This window comes from Paroedura picta, chromosome 11 (genome assembly GCF_049243985.1).
Source record: "Paroedura picta isolate Pp20150507F chromosome 11, Ppicta_v3.0, whole genome shotgun sequence".
Lineage (NCBI taxonomy): Eukaryota > Metazoa > Chordata > Lepidosauria > Squamata > Gekkonidae > Paroedura > Paroedura picta.
The window spans coordinates 57,552,481-57,577,858 of record NC_135379.1 but is presented as its reverse complement, the minus strand read 5'-3'; the positions used below and the strand labels follow the sequence as shown (position 1 = coordinate 57,577,858).

Sequence of the window (25,378 nt, the reverse complement as noted above, 5' to 3'; positions counted from 1 at the left end):
GATGGCAAACAGTTTGTGGCGTAGGTGAGAGTTGGTGAAACTTTATGCCTTGAAGCATTTTCAGTGGGAAATTTTAATACAAGCTTATGTATATTTATTTATGGTGCTCACCACGGGATGCTCCGGGAGATGTCGATGCCTTTTCTATCGCTGCTCCTGGCGTGAGTTCCTCGCAGCAGCATCGCAGAACAGCCAGTGGTATTCTAAATACAATGTTTTCCTTAATGGATGATTGTGGTCCGATTTGAAGGCCCCTGAAGAGGAAGCCAAGCTCAGCTCCGCATTTAACACAGTTGGATTTGTGGATCCGGAGGAGTGAGAACATTTCAAAGTTGAATATGCCTGGAAGGCAAAAAAAATCTCACAGCTATATGTTAGGCAGTCGCACGCAAGCAGCTGTCCATGAGGAATCTTTAAATTTACCATTTATAAATGGAACCAATCTATAGAGTAATTGAAGTCAGCAGGTTCCCCCCCTCCCCGCAGGCAGGACTGTAAGAGGATTGGCAGAGCCTGTGTTTGACTTTACAAAGCTTTACTTTAAAGAAAAGAAAGAAAGCCTTACTAAGACGAGATGTTGAGCCTGCAAGTACGTTATCACCATTAGCAGTCCAGCCATGCATTAAACAGCCTGAGGGGCTGGGCTTGTGCCGCTTTGAGGGGTGGTAATTCGGAACGTTTCTCGGTACAAAGCACTCCCTCCGTATGGTGAACGAGCGCGTCAGCATGAGGGCTAGTCTTAATGTTTTAGGAGAAAACAGGGTCAGAACGGTTTGAGAAAGTTCTCTGGGGCACTAAGCAGAGCATGGTTTAACATATTTATGGTGTTTACTTGTATGCAATATGAGATTTCTTCCCAGTGATGCTTTTGAAAAGAAAAGAAAATAAAGAAAAATAAGTGGTCATCTTATATTCAAATACAACTGTGTGAGTCCAGGGACATGTGGTACAATAGACCAGGCCTTTTTTTACAAGTTCATCATTCTTCAGGCTTCGAGAAAGCCCAGAAGAGGCAGGATCGTTCAGAATAGGGTTGGGAAGCAGAGCTGTGGACACGCCCACCTGGAGCCCCTCCCCTTCCCACTCCCTCCCTGCCCATCGTTGGCCATTTTGGGAGGGGGGTTAACATAACCGTGTATGGTCATATCACCTGATAGTGTAACAATTTTTTTTAAAAAAATAAATAAATAAATAAATAATTAACTCCCACTCATTTGGGAAACCTTTCAAGGGCCATCAAAAAACTCAGGGTTTCATGAAAACTAGGCTGAGAAATTCTGCAGTACTAGAAGAATTGATATTTATATATCGCTTTTCTCTACCAGGAGTCTCAAAGCGACTTACATTCGCCTTCTCTTTCCTCTCCCCACAGCAGAAACCGTGTAAGGTCGGCAAGGTTGAGAGAGCCCTGATATTACTCATCTTCAGAACACCTCTATCAGAGCTGTGATGAGCCCAAGGTCAGCCAGCTGGCTGCCTATGGGGGAGCAGAAAATCAAACCCTGTTCACCAGATTAGAAGCCACCACTCCTAACCACTACACCAAGCTCCTAGTAGACAGATCGAACTGGGACTCTCGAACTGGGACTCCCCCAACTTGAATGGATATTTTAGCTGCTGCTGGGCTACTCCCGCAGTCTCACATAGCTTTCCTCTGGCCATTCACATACAAGTAAATTTAGGTGCGTAGATGTGCTGGTCTGAAGCAACAGAACAAAGTGACATCTTTCAGACTAAAAAAGTTTCATTCAAAGTTTAGCTTTCTTAAAAGCACTTCTGGACTTCACCTTTGCTCTCTTCACATTCAAGTTGCAGTTATGTCTAGTAATTGTATGTGTATTTGTATAACATTTTTAGGGGAATAATCTTACCTTTGCAGACCTCTCCCTTTCTAGTAAATACAATATTTTGACATATTTAGTAAACAAAATCTAACAAGGTACTAGTTAAATTTATGTCCCACTAGATCTGATTTTTGTGGGGAGAGGAAGATAAATTCTGGTTTAAAAGTTCTATTCATGCAGATCCAACAACCCCCACCACCCCCTTTCAATCTCCTATTCCTGCAACAGCCTAATACCTTTTGTCCATGTAATTCACACAAACCTTTTTTTGTGGCCAGAGGGGGACCCCTCTTTTCAACAGCGGGGAGGGGGGAAGAAAGATTCTATTCACCGCACTGTATGGCAATTATTTTTATTGGAATGATACGTGTAAAAATGTAAACACATAATAGTGCTGTTCAAATTTAAAGAGAGAGAGAAAAAAAAAACCCAGAGGACCTGGATAGTTGGGACATTGATTTGGGGATGAGGATTAAACAAATTCCACGGAATCCAAAATGCGAAGACCTGTGATGGAGGGACGCCAGGGCAGATCTGCATACTTTGAAGGTGAAATAGCAGCTGATGGGAGTGACCAGGCAGTGTAATGCAGGTATAGGGTTGCTTCCAACCAGCTTTTCTGTTTGTGAAAAAGGAAGGAGGATCCTCTGTGACGGTTCAAAAAGGCTATGCTGAGAAATATTGGGCTTGTAGATATAAAAGCCATGTGGGACGGTAGCTGTAGTATGGGAAGAAATGAGAAATGCAGTGAACAAAGCAAACTGAATCCAAACCATGGCATCTGTTTGCTAACAGTGGGACACTGTGGCATAAAAAGCTTTCACCTGATGGAAGGAACTTACACTGGAGGAAATACCACTGCTAGCAGGACAGGTCCATAGTATCCAACCCATAAAGAGCACCGACGCTTTCGCTGGAATATTCTCTTGCACGAATCTCATTCTGGCATGGCGAAATGCGCAGAGGCAATCTGACAACATCAAAAATGCCTGGGAGGGAGGAATAGCCAGCCACATCATCACGTAATGTATCTTTTCATCATATTGAAAAACACAGCAATTCCCAGGGACGGCAGTCAAAGGATGTTCTTGATAGGCAAAGAGATAATTGCCCAGCACTGATGCCTGACTGTCACAGTGACCTTCCTAACAATAGAAAAGTTGAGTCTGAATTCTCCTTAAAAGCACCATTCCATTATATTGGTAATGCAAGCAGTGCATGACTAAAGAAGGCCTTGGGTTCACACAGTTTTCTCAATGGGTGGGGCAGTGTGTCTTTTGTAGTTCAACACAAGCCCAGGGGCATACTGGTGGGTACTTTTGATGCTTGAAAAAGTAAATTGGTTACTTGTATGGATGCAAGATATCGGGTGAGCTCTTAGACGATGGAAGGAGGAGGGGTAGTGTAGGTGAAGCAGGTGTGGGGTGTGGTGATAGTAGAAAAATTATGCACAATAGATTCTCAACATTCCAGCCTATGTTCTCAACATTCCATCCTGAATTCTCAGCATTCTGGCACCAGCGGACAGGACCCAGGACACAGCTATGCAAATACTATACCCCTTGGTTCTGGAAGGCTACATGTGCATACACAAAGGAATGCACGATGGCTACAGCCAAGTTGTCCTTGTGAGGGAGTTTGGCTTATTTATCCTAAGCAAATAAACTGGGCAGTTTTAAATGCTCCATCTTCTTCCTTTGTTTCTCTGTGGGCTTGTGGTATTTGCCTGCCTTTTATTATTTGCCTACTCTCATTATCATACTCTCCCTATTCAGTTCTTATATGCCTTAACAAACTAATGATATGTTCATGGTGCAATCTCGTGCATTGGAACAAACTGCAGGCATATGAGAACCAAATGTAATCCGGAAGGAGAAATTGCCTTCTCCAATGTGTGCGGAAAACATATATCAGCTCAGTAAGGGCTATATACAGACATTCACAGAAGCGTATCTGAACAATAGAGTCAAACCTACCCTGTCAAAGAATTAGGAAATATATCTGGAAAACAATTCCGAACTAGCTAGAGGATTGTCCTTGCTATAGTAAATTTCTTCTCTCCCTAATTTGTATGGGAGCCTCTTTCTCCTTACCCAATTTAATCTCCAGGTAGCTTTTCAAGTAAAAAAGAAAAAAAAAATCTATATGAAAAGCAGTCTGTCTTGGATTATATTTCAGCCAAGTATCAATTGGGTGAGATTTGTTCAATTCATGCATCCTAATACTCCAATCTGCCTGTAAGAAAAATGGCATAATACAATTTTCTGGTTATGAGTTCTGAGGGTTCGGGGAAAGAAAGTCATCATTGACAATAGAGATGGGGATGAGTCCTCCGGGCGGGAGATTTGTTGCCGATTGTATTTGGCAGCGATAAGAAGCGGTCCCTTTCAATCGGTGCCAGTTGAGTTAATGGCCTCTCCATTAGTAAATAAAGAAGCAGGTAAACAAGCAGCAGCAGAAGCCAGCTTTGCCAATTTGCAGTCCGTGCTCAGTTCAATTTTGGGAAATGAATCAAAGCACGGGAACCTGTCCGAACTACTTAAATACTGTTCAGTACAAAAGCTGCCAACCTCCCTTTAAATCGCAGTACTTAATCGGCTAGCAAAATGCCTATATTATTATGGGCATCCAGAGGGGATGGGCAAATCAGGTGTCTTCTGCGGTGGTTATCCAGATTTCTCCATTGCTGGACAAGAGAGGAGAGGGCTGAGTGGTCTTATTCAGGCACGGACCTTCCTCTTGGGTCCAGAGGGGGGAGGTGTGTAGCTGTACCTCCCACAGCAGGGCTTCCAACATGGAAAATCCACAGGTCACCTTTCCCACCAAGTGTTTTTACAAAGCTTTGGCCTAGCAGGTCTTCTGGTTGTCCATTGAAGGTTTAGTAGGCTGGGAAAATTTTTAAATAAGTTGCTTTGGCGGCAGTTGCCCTTACAGCACAAAGATCTTCATGGTGTTAATGATAACCTTTGGCCGCCATTTTGTGGCTGGTTCTGCCTTCCTGCAGCAGCCATTTTGTCCACTGCACCACATCAGAACTCCAAATGTATCACGTCAGAACTCCAAATTTCTTAAAAGCTAGTTCTGATCATTAAAAACATCTATGTATATTATGTTAGCCCCATTCAGATCTTTCAGATTCAAGATCTTTCTTGGAGAGGTAAGTCTTTCTTCCATTTCACCAGTGAGGTCTGCAGTGTAGACGCATCTCCCAAAGTGGTATTTTATCTATTTTTACCATTTATTAAACACGTCCCCATTAACCTCAGGACAGAATATGTGGCCTTTCTTCCTTTTATCCCCCAAACAGCTAATTGAAGAAGATCTGGCCAGAGAGAGAAGGGGGGGAGCGCTTCATAGAGGAGAAGAGCTGATTTTTTGTACCCTGCTTTTTACTACTTGAAGGAGTCTCATAGCGGCTTACAGTTGCTTACTCTTCTCCTCCCCACAACAAACACTCTTTAAGGTAGAGAGAGCTCTGAGAGACTGGCCCAAGGTCACCCAACTGGCTGCATGTGGAGGAGTGGGGAATCAAACATGGTTCTCCAGATTAGAGTCTACTGCTCTTAAGCACTACACCAAACTGGATCTCAAGACATGAACCTGGGTCTTCAAATCCTAGTCCAGTACTGTGCAATTAAACTACACCAGCTTCTCATAGGAACTCCACCCACCCCACCTTTAAGCCAAAAAACTGACATATGGAATGGAAGACAAAAATAATAGGACAACTATTAACAGCAAGCAGGCCAGCTATTAACATCAGGTTGTGATCCCATTGCCCTTGCTGGGGTTCCAAAGATATAAAGAAAGCCTGGTTTTGCACATTCGCCATAGTCTTGGGCTGCATACCTTGTGACCCATCTAAGCAAGATCCTTCCGAATAATGTGGCCCCAACTGATTTTTGCAGAGAACAGGTGTTTCAAGGCCCTATGGAACCACATTCCATGCAATGGCAGCCTTTGTGATTCTGGCGTCCTGTTGAGGATGGGACCAGAACAACCGCCACCTCCCCTCACACTGGGGAACCAAGCTGAGGGGGCCCCTATCCTGATGCCTCCTGCGGTGAGCAGGAGGCATCAGAAGCCAACTGCCCATGTCCCAGATTGGGTGAACACAAGTGGCAATGACAGCCTGCTCTTCTTCTCTTTCCTCTAGAGGGACAGAGCTCTAAGATTGGAGTCCCTCCTCATATGGGGCTAAAGGCAGCTGCCCCATGTACCATTGGCGAAGTTCTCCCCTCTTTCCATGGGGCCACGCTGAATGTCTTGCATCCAGTGTTGCATGGGTTTCAGTAGACATTGACTGAAAACGAATGACTCCTATGGTGCATCCCTGGCTGGACTGAAATGCAGACTGTCTTCTGGATTGGCCTGGAAACACGGACTGGGCTTGGCCCTGTGCCGGCCTTGGATCCAGCTGAGTTCCCAGCTGTGCTCTTATCAAGCCTGGCTGGCAGCCAGCAGCACTGCAAAGGAATGCTGCACAGATTCAGTTTGCAGGTGGAGCCCACACCAAAGCAAGGCAGCCTTTTCCCAATCACAGCAACTCAAAGACGGCACATGGTCTGAAGTCAAGAGGAAGGTGGCAAGGCAACAAAATTGAAGGTGGTCCAAGAGTCAAGGTGGGCAGCAATCACGCCAATCAGGGTCAGGCAGGAGATCAAGCAGGGCAGAAGCCCAGGGTCACGGATGTGGGTTAGGCAGCAGACTCACTCATTGCACCCAGACTGAGCACTCAACCTCAAATGGGCATGGCCGGAGCATGATTGCAGCACCGGCAAGGACTCACACAGGGAGTCTAGGCCTTAGTCCTCATCCTGCAAAGAGTCAGTTGCGTCCTTGAGGCCTTGAGGTGAGCAAGCAGCCAGCTGCATACTTCTTCATCAAAGACTTAGGTCTTGTCTCTGCCTCTGCCACTGTTGCTCTCCACTCCCCCATGGCTTCCACCTTCTCGGCTGGTGCTCGGCTCAGGCTACTGTTCTGCCTCATCACCAGCCTCCACAGGCTGGCTCCTGGCCTTACTTTGAAACCCACAACGAACTGCTGGAGATCGGGTTCCTTCCTCTGCTTTATAGCAAGTGACATCAATGCCGAGTGAATTCGGTTGTCATATGTAAGATCCATTTGATGGAAACGCTGAATGACAGTGAAAATCGCTTTTAGCAAAGGGGCATTCCATTAAGCGCCTAGCTGCTCGTCTTTCTGGTGTCAGGAATCAATACTGCCGCTTTGGGGGAGAAAGAAAGATCCAGACAACGAGGCAAGAGAAAGAAAAGTCACAGTCAGAACTTGAAGTTGGTGCGTGCATGTGTTGAATTGTTAAACAACCTAATTTTGAAACTTCAAAAACCCTGGCAGCATTAAAGCATCTGCGTCTCACTGTCAGATTCAAATAATTGGCTGCAAAGAAAACATCTGCTATTCACTGCAGTGGCTTTTTAAAAAAAGAAATTATTGTTTGATTTATCTGTTTTCTTGTTATGATTTTGTTACATTTACAATAAGCAACTTAAACCCTTTTTTGATAGCTAGGCGAGATGCGTTGGAGAGATGAAGGGCTGCACTACTATTTGATTCCAGAAAGAAATAAAGGGGATCTAAGGGGATGGATGGGGGAAATGATCAAATCGTGTACTACATGGAGAGAGGGGGCTGGGAGAAACTTGCCTTCCCCTAACTCAAAATATCTGAATTTGGGATTACTTCTGGAAATTGTTTGACATGATTTTCGGGACTACAGAAGGAAGCACAACTTCACATATTATGAAGAAGAATAGATTTTTGTATCCCGCTTTTCTCCCTCTTAAGTGGTCCCACTTTCCCTCCCTTTATCGAGAAGAGCCACCTTGTGAGCAGAGTTTCCGCTAAACTAGTGATTCCCAGACTTTTTTGGACTGGCGCCCCCTTGGCTCCCAGGCCACCTCCCTCCTCCCAAAAAACATGAACATTCCCCTGTTTCCTAGTGTCAGGTCTGCTCCAAATTCGAAACACTATGTTGCCTACTCTTCTTTTTTGGTTGTTGTGCAGCAGCCATATTTTAATCTGGGAAAAAATATATATACATTCTTTGTAAACAGCATTTTGGGTCCTCATTGGGGAGAAAGACAGATGGGGATGGGGGTGGGGAGAGAGACACAGAGGGACAAGGAATGGGAAATCCCACCACCAGGAACAAGCAGGAGAAGGCTTTTCCACTCTCCCAAAGATGGAGACTTTTGGGGAAGGATTGCCAACCCTGGGTTAAGATATTCCCAGATGTCCGGGCGAGGCTGGAGGGTTAGGGACCAAAGGAGACGAATGCAGGGAGGGAGACTGTAGAGTTACGCCCGGACTTCAAACCCGGATTGAAGACGCTAGAAGCAAGGGACTAATAGCGGCCAACATAGAACCGGTCCTCGTGTTGAGTGCCCGGTCAGCCCGAGTACGGGGCGGGGAGAAAGAGAGTTGTGGTCAGCTGTACCTCCCCACTCGCCCGCTCCGAGGACGGGCCCGACCGAGAAGTCGCCGACGCTGGAACCTAGAAAGAAACACTTACCTGAAAGTAGAAGGGAACTTCCGGACGCCGAAGAGCGACTAGGACGGAAGGGCGGCGGCGGCAAGAGGGGTTATGTAGGGGGGCGGAGTCCAAGGCGGGAAATATAAGGTGGGGAGTGCACACGGGTTGGGGGGGTCGTTGCGAATGTACGGGGAGAAGAGAATAAAAGACGGTGTTTGGAAAATCCATCATACTTTGTGGTTCTTGGTCGGAAGAAGAGGGGACACCATGGCTGAGAAGGGTGAACCCCGCGGGGGGGGGGGCAGGAAGCGCCCCACACCAGAGATCTGGGGTGGAGCCTGGGAAGGGCGGAGTCTGAGGAAGTGAAGGAGCTCAGCAGGAAGATGATCCCCTCCAGGTCACCTTCAGAAGTTGTCGTTTTCTTCAGGTAGCTAAGCACTGATCAGCACTGGGATGAGGGTCCACCAAGAAAGTCCAGGGTCGCTACTGCCTAGAAGCAGGCAAAGGCACACCACCTTGGAACATGAGCTGCTCCACTCAGTAAGACGGGAAAAATTAGAGCATTGCTTGTGAGGTGGGCGGGTCTGAGAGTGTTCTGAGAAAACTGACTAGCCCAAGGTCACCCAGCAGGCTTCATGTAAAGGTGTGGGAATCAAACCCGGTTCTCCAGATTAAACACCGCGTAGTTGACTCAGAGGATTCTTGGCTGCATGATGTGCTAATGGCTTCAAGGTAGCCTGCAAAATATTTAAATTAATGAATTGTGCATCAGTCTATGGATGGCATTCACTCATGGATCTTCCACATTCAGAGCCAGTGCACTAGTGAACATTGTAATGCAGAGGGAATACTATGGTAGGTCAGGACCCCAATCATGCTAGTTGAATCCGGTTGGGGTCAATAGACTCAAAGGTGCCGTTCAGTTGCAGCCAGCTTGTGATAGCCCCATCCATGGGGTGTTCAAGGTAAAGGAGTAAAGACGGTTGCCATTGCTGCTGTGTAGACAGTCCCTGCTGTCTGAGGAGCGTTCTTGTACAATCTGTCTGTCATTCCCACAATTGGCATTTTTAAGTATACTATTACAATATCTTTTCGTCTTCCCCTAAAAAATATAATGAGTGAAATGATCACATGAATGCATGAAGCTGCCTTGGTCCATCAAAGTTGGTATTGTCTACTTAGACTGCCAGTGACTGTTCAGGGTCTAGGTTGTGGTCTTTCCCATCACCTCTTACCTTATCCTTTTAACTGGAGATGCCAGGGATTGAACCTGGGACCTTCTACATGCCAAGCAGCTGTACTATCATGGAACTACAGACCCTCTCCAAATGGTTTCGCAGTAACAGGTGTCCTCTTTCATTCATTCATTCATTCATTAATTCATTCATTCATCTTTATTTACATAACTTTTTTCTGATTCCTGTAGAAAATTGCAAGCAAGATACACCTGAGCTGTGTGTATTCATGTAAACATCTGCCTGGGCCAGAAATGTTATACAGCACCAGAGTGCCAGAAGTCGTGACACCAAATGTGCATGCATGAATCATTGCTGAAGTCGCAGACACATTGGAGGCTTTAGCATAAGCTGATTAACCGTAATGCAGCCTTATCTCTCTAGTTCCGAAATAGCATTAAATATAGTCATTTTCTGTATTCCGATTTTCTCTTCCAGCATCTCCTTTGTCCACCCACATCTGAAGTTTAGAATCCAGTAGTAGCGCTAAATAATGTGAATATTTATAGTATCTATTTTTGAAAATGAACAGTGGGATTTGAGCTCATTGCTATGAAATATTATAACCTGAAACAAGAGGAGCACACAAAGAAAAGAGGGGGGGAAACAGTTTGTGTGTACATAGACCAGGCGATATTAACTAGATAGATATATTAACTAGAAGATTACAAACAACATTAAGGATATGAATAGCCACATCAAGCAACCTTATTATGCATCGGCTCTCATTGGTACCTGGCTCACAAGCCACTGAGCTAGGTGCCATTGACCGCTTTTGACTTGTTATTTGGGTGAGTTTCATTTATGCATATAAGAGAAGTACCAGGACTAGATCAGAGATTTTGATAGACGTTTCCTTTGACTTGGCTCAAACAGGAAAGCCCTGGGAGGCCCATAGCTCTTGCTCCCAATGAACTGGGTGCCATGGGGACCTCTCAGAAATGCTTGTGTGCGTGCAGTGGTGGTGGTGGTGGGAAATCTGTATGGGGGAGGAAATGTGAAAGCAGCCTAATTGATAGGCCTTTTTCATCCAGCACTTAATGAACTAGAGTGCCTTGGGCTCCTACAGGTGTGATCAACACCTTGTGAATGAATTTTCTAAATAACTTTTCAAGTGCAGAAGTGCTGAAGGATTCCCAGAGAGCCCTTGAAAATCCAGTTACTGAGCGGCAGCCATTTTAATGTGAAGTACCAGACGGAGGCCGTCTTGGATGAGTGGCTCACATGAGCAGCGGTGTTTTTCCCTGGCACTTTCCGGAAATAAGAACTATTCCAAGTGATCGCAGAAAATATTAAGAAAACGTGATGCGCGGCATAAGTGCCAAGCTCTCCCGGTGTGTTTTTCTGTTTTAATATGAAATGTCTTGAGGTCCGATGCTTATTTGAAACAAGTTAGAAGTAGAGACGAATATTACTTTCCACTCTCCGGGGGAGGTGGAAATGAAAGCCTTCAGTAGTTCAGGAAAATCTTATTGACAATATCTTAGGCAAGGTGAAGAGGGCAAGGAAGTGTCAGGAAGGCATCTACTCAACGGCTGTGTTTCTTTTCCCTGGAAGGTTGAGAATTGAATTTTCACTCTCGCATAAATGCCTGCAGTGGTTCATTCATGATTTTGATTAGGGCTGTCAACCGGCTCAAGAAAATACGATGATTAATCACTAGCATGCTAAAGCAAGTAATTCAGGGGGTCCTCAACATTTTTAACCCTGTGGGCACCTTTGGAATCCCGAGCACAGCCACAAAATGGCTGCCACCCGAATATAGGGCACAAAATGGCTACCACAGGTTACCGTCAGTCACATAGTGAAGATCATTGTGCTGTGGTGGCAGCAGCTGCCAAAGGAATGTTGTTAAAGAATCTGCTCAGCCAATCAAACCTCCATGTATAGAGTGAAAACCCCACATGGTCTGCCCACTTGGTGGGCACCAGGAAAAATGCTGTAGGGCACAATGGTATATGGTAGCGATCCCCAACCTTTTTCCAGTTGAGGACCGCCTCCGGGGTTGAGGGAAAGCTGCTGGCCTGGCTGTGCGCACATGCATTTTTGGCAGCAGGTGGCGCTAACGCGCATGAGCAGAATAGCCGCACATGTGCGTTTTCGCCAGCGGGGGCGCTAACGCGCATGCGCGGCAGCTCCACGTGTGCACGTTAGTGTCCACTGGCATGCCGGACGCCGCGCCTGCCTCTTCCCCCACTCGCACAGCAAGAATCTAGCTGTGGCACGAGTTAAGCGGCTGCTTTGGCGGCCGCTTCGCTCGCGGCCTGGCGAGCTTCTCGCAGCGGGGGGGGGGGGGAGAGGCAGGTACGGTTGCTGGTGGCCCGGCACCGAGGCCTTCGTGGCCCGATACCGGGCCGCAGACCGGGGGTTGGCGACCCCTGGTATAGGGGACCCCTGAAGTAACTGGGGCTAGAATCTCAGGCGAAGGAAATGTATCTTTGATTGCTTGTCTGCTTTAAGAAATATTTATGCTGCCTTTCCAAAGCTCTCCTTGGCACAGCACACTTTTTGAATCATACTTTGTCAGTATAAAAACAAGCCAGATTCAGATTGAGGTTTATTGATTCACGGCTCCAAGCCAGGTACAGAAATACTTAAAAACCCAGGACAACACTATCATTATCACAAAATACTGTAAATCGGTAAGGCCTCGTCAAAATAGGAAATTTAAAATAGTTTAAAAGAAAAATGAAATTTCCAAAATGCATAACAAGTTTCCAGAGCAAAGATGTGTTTGACGTAACTTGTAAGCTACAGCACTGGTCCCCAACCCCCGGGCCGGAGCGCCCTCTTCCCGCCCCCCCCCCCAGCAGCGAGAAGCTCGCCAGGCCGCGAGCAAATAGGCCGCCGAAGCAGCCGATTAGCTTGCAGCTCGGCAAGCTTCTTGCTTCGGGAGGGGGGGAAGAGAAGCTTGCCGGACAGCAAGCTAATCTGCCAGTTCGGCGGCTGATTTGCTGGCGGCCTGGAGGGGTGGGGAGAGGGAGCTGCGGCCGGCAGCAAGCCGGCAGCACAAATGCGCACGTGCGGACTGCCGCACATACGTGTTTGCGTCCGGCAGCACCGCAAACGCACGCACGGCAGTTCTGCACATGCGCAGTGCTGCCGCGCGCTCACATTTGTGCCCCTGCCGGACGCAAACGCGCACACGCGGCAAGTCTGCACATGCGCGTTTGCGCTGGGGCTGCCGCGCATGCACAGGGCCCCGGGCCGTCCTCTCCCCTTATTGCGCAGCAGCGGGCCGCAGCAGCCAGAAGGTTGCCGACCACTAAGCTACAGCACAATATTTAGCTGCTTGCTTAGAGACCTCAGTGATTTCCCCTGAGGGGAGCATTTTGATTTTTCCTTCCTTTGATGCTCCAAAGCAGCAGGGGAGCAATGACCTTATTGCAGTGTACCACACAGAGTGGTCAGCTAAAGAAAATATGTCCAGTAACTTTGCATAGTGGCAGTATAAAAACAAGCCACTAAAACTAGACCAGGGCCATAAAAACAGCATAAAAGCATCCCTGAAATAGACCTCATACAAAAGCTCATACTGAAAGAATTGCTGGTCATCTTTCTGGGGCCACTGCACTTTTATTTTGGTGTAACCAAACAGTGCTCCCCAGGCCAGCAATCCAGAGCAGAACAACAGTTCCCGAAGTTGGCAACCTACTACAACAAGTACAACAGCTACCAAACTGGGAGAATGGACAACTCTAACTACAACTGCAGTGCCTCCCCCCTAGAACAAAACACTGAAATAAAGAACTGTAAAAATCAACTTAAAAAAAATGCAAGTCAGAGCAAGCTCAGCTTGCAGTACACATTTGCAAAAGGCAATGCAATGATTGGTTGGCTGGAGCAGGCTTTTATTTCTATTACTGCATATACCTGCGTATAAGCCGAGGAAGGCTTTTACAGTGTGAAAAAAGGTACTGAAGAACTAGGCTTATATGCGAGCATATACGGTACTTCAAACAGGAGGTTTGGGGTGCTAGTAAATACCCACAGAACTCTTGCAGAATGTAGGAAGATCCTCTGATCTGTGCTGCTAGCTTCTCATGTCTTCGTAACACTGTTAATGATACCACTTCTACCTCCTGATTGTGGTGATGGTGGTCATGTTGAGGTTCAGACCCAAAGTTGCGCTGTGCCGCAAGGAGCAATCTCTGGATAAAAAGATTTCTTCTTTAGCTGCCAATGGCCTCTTCTTGACAGCCTTTTCCTTTCCTTCCAGCTGTTCTGCGAGCGTGTGCCGACGGAGGTGCTAATCGCCTGTATCATATCACAGAAGGAAGCCATGAAAGGTACATTCATAATGATGTGTTCTGATCATTTCTCCCCTTTTATCCTCATGGTGTGTGTTGATGAGCTTTTGTTTTCCACTTTCCAAGTTCTCCACTTGCACTTCTCCCTCCCCCACCACGTGGCAGAATTACGTGTGACACAGGAATGCCACTGAAAATGGTATCTCTGTGTCGGTGTTTTTTTTCTCTTTCTCTCATACTATTGCTTTCTGGCGTTGTCAATGGTATGGAGTGGGGAGGCCAATCAGTGTCCAGTGTGTTGCTGTAAAGTTTTACTATATGATGGGGGAAAGGAGGAGGAATACAACATGGGAAGAATGATAGTTTTGGCAGCAGCCATGTGTGGCTCACAACAGCTAGTTGTCTCCTTTTGCTTTCATTTCAGACAAGACCCGTTTTAGTAACCAGCTCCTGGTGGTATTTATTGCCCTTTTCATACAAACCTGCTTGTGTTGGGTTGGCACAGTGCAGTTCAGCCGCTTTTTTTGGAATAAATACTTGTATTTATTCAGAACAGAGTTACATTAGAATTACAGTTTAGTACAAATGTGAAAAGAAAAAAGGAGAAAAAGAATGAAAGGAAGAAGTAGATAACGTATAATTTACAAAGAATTGGTGTCTTCTAGAGTCCAGTGAAGGATCTAGGTAACTTTCTTTCCCACGATTACTTCTAAAGTTAACAAGGTCCTCTTCTCTCCAGAGAGGCAGCCTTCTTCCTGTAACTCATCCCCCACTCGTTGTGTTCCTGCCCTTTTCCCTTCAGTCTTCATACAACGAGACATTAACTGAAGGCAGGGAGAGCAAGCGTGGGGGATGGTGATAAGGACAGTCACCAGCCGCCGTTTCTGAGCCTGGTCCCTCACTTGGAAGTGATTTTTGTTATTCTAGTCTAACCTTTTAGAATGGTATTTAAATCCTCATCCAGGATTACAGGTAAGAAATCATGACTCTTCTCGCTCTCTGTTTTGCATAATAGCTCTCTCTGTAGCAATTAGGGGAGTGATTTGTACCAAAGAGGCATTGCACCAGTATAAAACACACACACACACACACACACACTACATGGACACACACACATATCCTTTCCCATTCTGCATTCAATAATTTAGTGTGGCAGTGTAATAAGACAACCTCTGAAAGCACAGAGACTTAAAACAAATCTTATAGCTAACTCTCTATTTTTTCAGAAGCCTTGGTGCTACTTTCCCCGTTGACATTTTGACTTTGTATTCTGCTCCTGCCTAAAATGGCAGAAATTCTGCATTCTGAGCTGTCCGTCTTGATTGCTTAATGCAGGCTTTCTCAACCAGGGTTTCATGAGATCCTGGGGTTTCTTGGTGGCCCTGGAGGGGTTTCCTGAATGGATGGGAGTTAAGTAATTTTAATAGATTTTTTTTAATTTGTTAAACATTTATCAGGTGATATAGCTATATGTGGTCATGTCAACCTACCCCCCTCTCCCAGAATGGCCAATGATGGGCCTGGATGGGGTAGTAAGGGGAGGGGCCCAGGTGGGCGTGTCCACAGCTCTGCTTCCCAACCATATTCTGCTATTTCTGGGGTTTCTCAAAGCCTGAAGAATATTTCAGGTGTTTCTCAATGGTAAAGAAGTTGAGAAAGGCTGGCTTAATGGAGCATCTTTTGAACTCAGGGACAGGGTTGCCAGCTCCAGATTTGGATATTGCTGGAGATTTGGGGGTGGCGCCTGGGGAGTATGCTTAGCCAGGGATATGATGCCTTTGAGGCCACCCTCCAAAGCAGACATTTTCTCCCAGGGAACTGATCTCTGTTATCTGGAAACCAATTGTAATTCTGGGAGGTTTCCAGCCACTACCTGGAGGTTGGGAACTCTATTCAGGAAGAGCTGAAGGGCCAACTGTGTTGTTTCTGCCCACTGGTTCTTTTCATACAGGAAACAGGATGCTCTTTAATGGCTTCTGCCCGGTAAGAGCAGCCTGAGAGACTTTAGAAATGGCCTGAACTTATTATACATTTCAGCATCAAACTAAATGTGTCTCTTGGCCAGTTATTCTCAACCAGGGTCATTAGTAAGCCCACCGTTATTCCAGAGCCATGGAGTTCCAGTTGGAGGGGATTTAATTATATATATATTGTGTGTGTATATATATATATATATATATATATATATATATATATATATATATATATATATATATATATATATATATATATATATATATATATATATACACAATTAACTATAAGAGCCTCTTGTGGCGCAGAGTGGTAAGGCAGCAGTCTGAAAGCTCTGCCCATGAGGCTGGGAGTTCGATCCCAGCAGCCGGCTCAAGGTTGACTCAGCCTTCCATCCTTCCGAGGTTGGTAAAATGAGTACCCAGCTTGCTGAGGGGAAGGCACTGGCAAGGCCACCCCGTATTGAGTCTGCCATGAAAACGCTGGAGGGCATCACCCCAAGGGTCAGACATGACCCAATGCTTGCACAGGGGATACCTTTACCTTTACCTTTATACAGTTAACTAACCCAGGAAGGAAGAGATAATGGTGTTCTGCTCATCGCTCTGGTCTTTGGTGGGCTTGTTGAATTCACACTCAATGGGGGGAAGAGCTAAGTCTGCTGAACTCCCTCCACTGGCTCCACCCCTTTCCCCCCTCAGAATTTCTTCTCCTAGCCCCGCCAGACAAAAATGAGTGGAAGAAGGCTGTTCCAAACAAAGGGATTCAGATATTCAAGCAGGGGAGGACTGTGTGCCACAGAGTTCACCCTTCAAAGCAGCCGTTTTCTCCAAGAAAACTGATCTCTGCAGTCTGGAGATGAGCTGTAATTCCCGGGGAATTGACTTATTGATTGTTCCATTTCTAGTGGTCTCAGGGCGGTATACAACAGTTATACACATTTAAAACTATTAAAAAATAACATAATAAAATTCAATAAATTCCATAGCTCCTACAATTTAGTTGGCAATTTTCAATTATTATGTTCAAATTCAAATATATTTAATACAGCACTGCAGCCAAATAAAACAGATGGCAAAAAATTTACATAATCAGGGAACCAATACAACATTTAAAATATTTAAAATTGCTTAATTGATAGGTACATTATAAAAAATGCATAGTAAAATTCCTTTAAAATACCTTTACTTAAGCTTAAGTTGTCTTTCCCGTGTGCTAAGCACATAAGCACAAAATTTGGCAACCTGCTTAATAATATGGCCTCTACTATTCCTCAGGAGAAATTTGACTTTTCTTTTGTTAGACCTAATGGAGGAATCCCTGAGTAGGGGAGGATTAATTTATTTCTTACAGAGTTGAAGGTAGGGCACCTCAAGAGGACATGCTTGATTGACTCTATCTCCCCCGAATTACAGGGGAATTATTATGTTGGTGAAATGTTCCCTGTAAAAAAAAAAAAAGGTTTATATAGAGGGGGGGGACATGGAGAGGAGAGGAGAGGAGAGGAGAGGAGAGGAGGGAGGCCCATGGGATTTCTTGGTCAGCCTGGCCTCAACCATAAGCCTGGTGGAAGAGTGCCAGTTTTCAGCTCTGCTAGGGCCCAGATTTCCACTGGCAACTTATTCCATCAGGTGGGAAGCCTTCCAGATCTCTCTGGGGCTAGGGATCGCCACCAGGGAGGGCCGGATTTTCCTTGAGGCTAACTAGGCTTCAGCCTAGGGCCTCAAGATCAAGAGGGTCCTATATTCCACATTTTTGTAAAGGTTATTACCAATCACAAATATCTTTAACTGCTCCTGCGGAGCGGATTAAATAAAGCCCTAAGGGCTATTGGGGAGGAGTTAGGGCGGGCTCTGTCCGTGATAAAAACTCAGATTCGCCCCTCCGAGTGCCACTCAAGGGCCAAGCAAAGCACGCCTCCCCTGTGGCCGCTTGCCCCGGCCTCACCCACCAGGGGACTCACTGCGCCGAAGGACACGCTGCTTTCGCACACCGTGAGTCCTCCTGCCTTCCCATTGCCGTGAGCAAAGGAGCTGGGAAGCCTCCCCAGACCCCCTTCCCACCCCAATACGAAGCACCAAGAATCAACCGCCGCCTATCCTCCAGCCACCATCCCCATCCCCGCCCTTCCAGCCTCACCGAAACGACGCTCACCTTAGCCCGGTCCTCCGCAGCCCTTGCCCTTCCTTTACATTTCGCTGGCGCCGGCCGCTTTGCCTGGCTGCTCCCACAACCCTTAAATGAACGAGGCATGCGCGGAGTCACGCGCAGGCCTGGTTGCAAGGTCCAACGCACAGCTGCGCCCCCCCCCCCGCCCCCCATGCTCCACGCATGCCCGGAATCCCGAGCATGCGTCCTTCCTCTCCCCGTCGCTCACCCCACCCCCCAACCCATGCTGTGCCACTTCCCTGCCTTCCCCTGCCTTCCCCTCACAGCTGCCGCGGAACACTACACCACCTCCTCCCTACAATGCCCTGCAAGAACACTTCTCCCAACGCCCAAGCTCTGCCCATTTTTATAAATGGGCTTTATCCCTCGTTGATATATATCACAGTAATTATGTATTTTATTATCTCTCATGTAATTTACAAACTTAACAATGGGAGGTGAAAGGGCCACATAAGTGGAATAGCCTAGGGCCTCTTTTCATGTAAATCCGGCCCTGCCACCAGGTTTGTATTTGTTGAATGTAATGTTCTTTGAGGAGCACATTGGGAAAGGTGGTTCCTCTGATGCAGATGTCGACCAACCTAGCATACCTTCAGGACAACTGTTAACATCAGAATCAGGATGTCCTTGATCTGGGCAACCAGGGGGGCCTCCTCAGCATTCTTACTATATGTCACCATCCTACTTAAATAGATGGGCAGGGTCATGACCCAAATACAAGGGGTCCCATGGAGACCCGCTCCAGTTTGGTTCCCTTCCAATCCCTGAACCATAAACCAGAGGAAGAGGTCTCCACAGTATCTCATTTTACTTCTAAAACCCCAACTCTTCTTCATCCTATAAGTGCGGTGACTTCTTCTCCCTCGCCAATAGCAAGTGCAGTACGGGCAGAGGGGAATGCCCCTATGTGCATGAATCTTCCTATCTCATAGAAGGAGCCATGGGCACAGTGCTCTGTGCAAAGCCTTTGGATTTCAGCCTCTGCATCTTGCACATCTGCTCAGCCTCTGATGCCACCTGCTTGCCTCCCCCTGTGGAAGATCCTTTCCCATTATATTTGGCAAACATCGCACATTCCACTAAATCAGCTGGGGAAATAATGTTTTAGAGAGCCCATTTTATTCCGAGAAACCCTGTTAATATATGCTATACAAATAGTGTTCCTATAGAATAAATACAATTACGTTAAAAGAGTTTTCATAAATGTAAATAAATAAATGAGTTTTCATAAATGTAAATACATAATTCAGGAGAAGTAGATAGTTGGATCACAAGTGAATAGTCTCATTTGTTGCCTGCTGTCTTGGCCCTTCGAGTGTTCTTATCTTGGGATATTATAGCACTGAAACACAATTTGTGGCAATAAATCCAGCAGGATTTTGTTATTTGCCTCTAAGGAAGCCAAACTCCTGGATAAGATTCTACAATTAATTCTCTTTCTCCTCCTACTCCCCTTATTTCTCAATATGGTTTCGTTAAAGACTCATCTGCTCAGAGAACACTGATACATCAATAAGATTTTTTAAAATTATTTCCAGCTCATCTCAAAGAAGATAACTTCAATCAACAGCAACATTAAATTCAGGAGCTGATAGTTTATGGTATTTTTATGAAATCCATGTAAACACATGTAGCTGTCTTATACTGAATAAGTTCGTATCACCTACTAACTTAGCCTTTCTTAACCTTTTTACCTTTGAGGAACCCACAAGACATTCTTTATGCTTACAGAAACCCCCGAAATGGTGCAGTCATGCAGAATATGCTTGGGAAGCACAGTTGTGGACATGCCCATCCAGACCTCTCCCCTTCCAACCCCCTCCAGGCCCAACATTGGCCATTTTGGGAAATAGGGGCAGGTCAACATGCCCATATATAATCATATCACCCAATACATGTTTAAAATATCTAATATATATATTAAAATTAATTAACTCCCACCCTTCCAGGGCCTTCAAGAAACCCTAGCATTTCATGAAACTCTGGTTGAGAAAGCTTGTACTAACTGATCCTTTGAGCTGGAGATGCCTAGAATTGAACTTGGGACCTTTCGCATGCCAAGCAGACACTGAGCCGCTGAGCCATGAACCACTGAGCTATGAACTCTTCTCTCAGTAAAACTTACTTGGCAAACTTGCCTGCCTTAGTAATTTCATACAGTGAATTAGCTACTGTGCATACACTTCCTGATGCAATGCTACGAACTATGTATTTACTTCTATTTTTTTGTGCAAATCTTTATTTCAAAACAGTGATATCTGTTTAACAGTCAGTACTATGTGTTTGAACATAAATAGGGCGACCCCTCAAGCTTGTATGCTGTGTTTCCATTGTGCAGATAAACTTGGAGCCATTTGACATTTTTTCCCCCTATGATGAGCTCCGGTTTTGCATTTGGAAATTACTGCTGCTGATTAAGCATATTTCGAAACGCAGCATCTATTGGTAGCTTGTCTGATATTGTACCAGTGAATCAGCATTTATGTCCAGACACGTAGCATTGATTGTTAAACAGATACTACTGTTTTGAAATACATGCTGATACCCAAAAAAATTGAAGCAAATATAGAGTATTTTTCTGTACACTCTATTAGGTATTGTAACGACTTTTTTTGATCCACAATCCACAACTGTTAATATTACATTGTCTGCCTAACTTTGCATTTAGGATTTGGTGTCATCCTCTTTTCTTCCTTTGATCCTTATGTCTTGTCTGATCCTTGTAGCTGGAACCTTGTAGTTGGAACCTTTATCACTAAAATAAACTATAGGAAACTCACATTTTCCTTCAATGAATAGCTGCAGATCTGGGCCAGTTAAAGCCCACCAAGATCTGGACAAATCCTGGACAACTGGGTCATTTTCTAGTAGCCCCACTCCCAGTCGGTGAACTAACAATGGCAGGGATTTAAGCCGATACGAGTCAGCAAAGGCTGACAATATCAGCCCTGTTCACAAATTACACTGAATCTACATATGATATGTGTACAGTGTATCGTTCTTTATGCACCCATTGAGTAAAGCTCATAGTACATGTGTGGTTGAGCGTGTAGTGGAAACCCCATGTTTGTCCAAGCTCTAGTCCCCGGTTTCATCTGCAATGTGAACATGCACTGGCTGCAGACAGGTATACACACATACAAGTGAACAAGACCTTGATGCTTAGCTGATTCAAGGTGTTCTCTTCATGATGCAGACTTTGCCTTCTGTGTCAAACCTCCCACGTTAGAAACTTGCTTGTGTCTGTGTGTGTGTTGGACAAGGACCTCATTATGTTCCCCAAAGCATGCAAAGAGGTCCTAGATATTCCTGGGCCTGGTACTGTTTGATAGTGTGGTGAGAGTTCATGCACATGCTTAATCTTGTGGATTGTTACGTTTTGTGACCTTGCGACCTAGTTGTTGCATTGGGAACTGCCTCGAGTCTGATAGAAAGACTCTTAGTAGAAATATCTCAGACAAATAAATATTGGTGTGCAGTTCATCTGTAAGAGCCCTTGCCAGCGAGGGATCATCAGGCTAGAGAAATATATGAATCAGAAGTAGGATCTCCAGCTTTGTGCTGGCAAATTCCGGGAGATTTTGGGGAGGAGCCTGGAGAGAATGGGGTTTGGTGAAAGGAGGAACCTCAGCAGGGTGAACCCACCTCCCAAAGCAGCCATTTTCTCCAGGGGAACTGAAATCCGTAGCCTGCAAATCAGTTGGAATTCTGAGAGGTTTACAGGCTCTACCTGGAGGTTGGAAGTCCTACTCAAGGACTTCTTGTACTTCTGAGCCTGGGGTATGAAGAAGAAGCAGAAGCAGAAGCAGAAGCAGAAGAAGAAGAAGAAGAAGAAGAAGAGTTGGTTACATTCGCCTTCCTTTTCCTCTCCCCACAATAGACACCCTGTGAGGGAATTGAGGCTGAGAGAGCCTTCATATTACTGCTCAGTCAGAACAGCTTTATCAGTGCTGTGGTGAACCCAAGGTCACCCAGCTGGCTGCATGGGGGGGAGTGGGGAATCCAACCCGGCTCACCAGATTAGAAGTCCGCACTCCTAACCACTACACCAAGTTGGCTCTCAACCAGAAATACCTGACCAAAGGCAAGCTAGATGAAGCCCTCATTGAATTTCATTTCATCTGTTTCAAGTCCAAGAAAGTTTGGTGGTCATAGTCAGACAAAGGTGGATGGACAACTTTTCACAGGGCAAGTTAACCTTGGTGAGAAACAACGGAGGTGTAATTTCAGTTCCACATCCTTCAGCATTCTGGATGCCTAGATTCAATTCTGTCATTTTTGCCAGATCAAAAAGCGCCGAGTTCCGATGGACTTGCTTTCTGGGGAAAGGGGTACATTCTCATGTGATCTAGTTCAGCCTCCACAGAGTGTGAATGACACAAAAGTGCACTAAATAGGAACGTACCGCATAGCGATATTGATTGTTGATTTCTGAGTTATAAATGTATGTGAGATGGAAGGTGAAGTCTTTGAGACACGCAATTCCAGTCCCATAACTCTCTGTCCTTTGTGTCTTCCTTTATTATAACTTAAAAGGCACCGGAGTGCTGCTGGTTTGAAAGCCACCTGCTACAAGGTCCCCATAGTGAATCGCTCTAACCTTGATCTGGTGGGAGTCCTTCTGAATTAAGAGTTCTGCATGCCCACAATTGTAGTCGGTAGCCTTCATTCATGCTCTGTTTATTTTGTTTAAAACTTCTTTTTTCCGACTTTCCAAATCGCACGGTGGCGTCTGAAAACGGTTGGAAACAGGTGTTAGAGGCTTACCAACTTTGAGTTGGCAAATGCTTAGATATTTGGAGGCAGAGCCTGGAGAAGGGTGTGTCCGAGAAGGAGAAGGGATCTCAGGAGGGTACAATGGTGTGCAGAGGTAGTCAACCTGTGGTCCTCCAGATGTTCATGGATTACAATTCCTATGAGAATTGTAGTCCATGAACATCTGGAGGACCACAGGTTGACTGCCCCTGGTGTAGAGTCCATCCTCCAAAGCAGCCATGATCTCCAGGGGAACTGGCTTTGTAGCTTGGGGATTCAGGCTCCCGCCCAGGAGGGCTGTGGACCCCGGGAGGCCTGGGCAGTTGTTATTCCAGGAGATTTCCTTGACAATTGGCAACCGTACATACCAAAGTGTGGTTCTTCCTTGACAAACACTTTTTAAAAAATCAATAGTTTTTGCAAGCCTTTCCAATCGCAGTAAGGGTAAGGCTTCCATTATTTAGGAAGGTCATCCCATGGCCCATTGGTCTCCCGCCATGAGTAGGGATACATAGCATATTCCGGGCAAGGACCAAAAGGTCAGAACCATACCCTTTGGGGTGGAAAAGTGCTATTAGAATGCAGTGGGGCTGCTTCTGCATGAATATTGGAGAGTAACTTCTTTTGGAGAGAAGGCATAAAACAGGGGCCCTTGCTATATGCACTGAAGCACAACTTCTAGGGCAGGGATTCTCAACCAAGTTTTCCTAAAACCCTAAGTTTTCCTGAGAGCTCCCCAGGGATTCCGCAGCCTTTCCCAGAAGTTCAGGTGACTGCTGATGTCACGGGAGCCCACGTCCCCTGTTGCTCTGCCAGCCCTTAATACCCTAACGTGGATAGTCCAGGCTAGCCTGATCTCATCTCAGGAGCTAAGCAGAGTCAGGCCTGTGCAGTACTTGGATGGGAGATCCAGGGAATGCCACAGTCACAACGTAGAGCTGAGCAGTAGCAAACCACCTCCAAACATCTCTCTCCTTGAAAACCCTACGGGTTGTGATTTGATGGCCGGCCCCTTCCCCCAAACATAGCTTTTAATAGCTTTTCTACAAAACAAAGTAGACTTCATAATAAGTTGTGTTCTTTAAGAAACAGCAATGTTCTCCAAGTTAAAAAAAAACACACAACACCATAAACTTAAGCAAAGATTAGCTGCTGGCATCAGTTGGTATTTATTGAAGTTAGTAGGTCAATAAAATTTTTAGATTATGTAAGCACATCCAACGTATGCAGATTCAGAATGAAATACAAATTGGGCTGTGATGAGGAAAGGTAAAATGGCAGGTACGTTGACAAAGGATTTACTGTAGGGTTCTCGATATCAAAGGACTGTATATCAAGCTGCCGACTGGAATGTATTTATTTTTAATTATTGAGTTAAGCCAAGATGATGCATTTCTACGCGGTCGGTTCTCAACTGCTGAGAAGGGAAGACCTCGCCGTAATCCTTGATTCGTTTTAGGGCTGGGGAGGAACTAAATCCCGAGGCTTTCTTTTTTCACATCACACAGCAGAGAGATAAATTCTGAAGGATAGATGGCTGAAAGCAGCCGTAAAAACTATTTTACTGCGACGTTTACTCAGAGGTTCTGTTGATTATAGTGATTCCATGCAGTGCATTCCTGTCCAGAGAAAGAAAAGGTCACGGGGTGCTAAAAAACAGGGGAGAGGGAGGAAGGAAGGAAGGAAGGAAGGAAGGAAGGAAGGAAGGAAGGAAGGAAGGAAGGAAGGAAGGAAGGAAGGAAGGAAGGAAGGAAGGAAGGAAGGAAGGAAGGAAGGAGAACTTGAATTCTGGAAGGGGAAGGAAGGAAGGAAGGAAGGAAGGAAGGAAGGAAGGAAGGAAGGAAGGAAGGAAGGAAGGAAGGAAGGAAGGAAGGAAAGAGAACTTGAATTCGGGAAGGGGAAGGAAGGAAGGAAGGAAGGAAGGAAGGAAGGAAGGAAGGAAGGAAGGAAGGAAGGAAGGAAGGAAGGAAGGAAAGAGAACTTGAATTCTGGAAGGGGAAGGAAGGAAGGAAGGAAGGAAGGAAGGAAGGAAGGAAGGAAGGAAGGAAGGAAGGAAGGCGAGAGTCTGGTGGGATATGAAAGGAAATGCAGGTTACTAGTTTGCTGTCTTCTGCAGAACTGCCACATTTACTTATACAGGACAAAATTTGAATCTATGGCACCATTAAGACCAACACAGTTTTATTCAAGGTGTGAGCCTTCATGTGCAAGCACACTTCCTCAGACGCTGGAACAATGGGGACTCTGCTCTGTGTCGCCCCCCACCACCGCAACAGAGAGTGGCTTCCTTGGGGGAAATGGCTGCTTTGGAAGGTGGGTTCTAGGACATTGTACCCCACTGAGGTCCTGCCTATCCCTCCATGGGCACCATCCCCCAAATCTGTTCACATTTTCCAACCCAGAATTGGCAGCCCTGTTATCTGAAATGGATTTCTCGGGGGGAATTATGGGGAATTCGAATATACTAGCAAGAAGCTGGTTAATTGCAGGATCTTTTAACCAATTCTTTTGGTAGGGGTTCCCAAAATGAGCAGTATGGCCTCTTGGGGGTCGATGGAAGATGGGGCAGTGACGAATTTGGAGGCAGTAGGGGGGCAGCAGGCTGACTCTTCCTGCTGCAGCTATGTTTTCCTAGTGAGAGATGTTTCAAGGTTG

General features: G+C 45.8%; 1 protein-coding gene across 3 annotated transcripts in view; it reads left to right on the top strand.

Moving 5' to 3' along the window:
* TPK1 (thiamin pyrophosphokinase 1) overlaps window positions 1-25,378 on the top strand; it is a 293,388-nt gene that overhangs the window by 95,752 nt on the left and 172,258 nt on the right. For all 3 annotated transcript variants that reach the window (XM_077303441.1, XM_077303442.1, XM_077303440.1), the window contains one exon: window positions 13,795-13,864. In XM_077303441.1, the coding sequence (XP_077159556.1) occupies window positions 13,795-13,864 (70 nt within the window). The remainder of the gene's footprint in view (window positions 1-13,794; window positions 13,865-25,378) is intronic.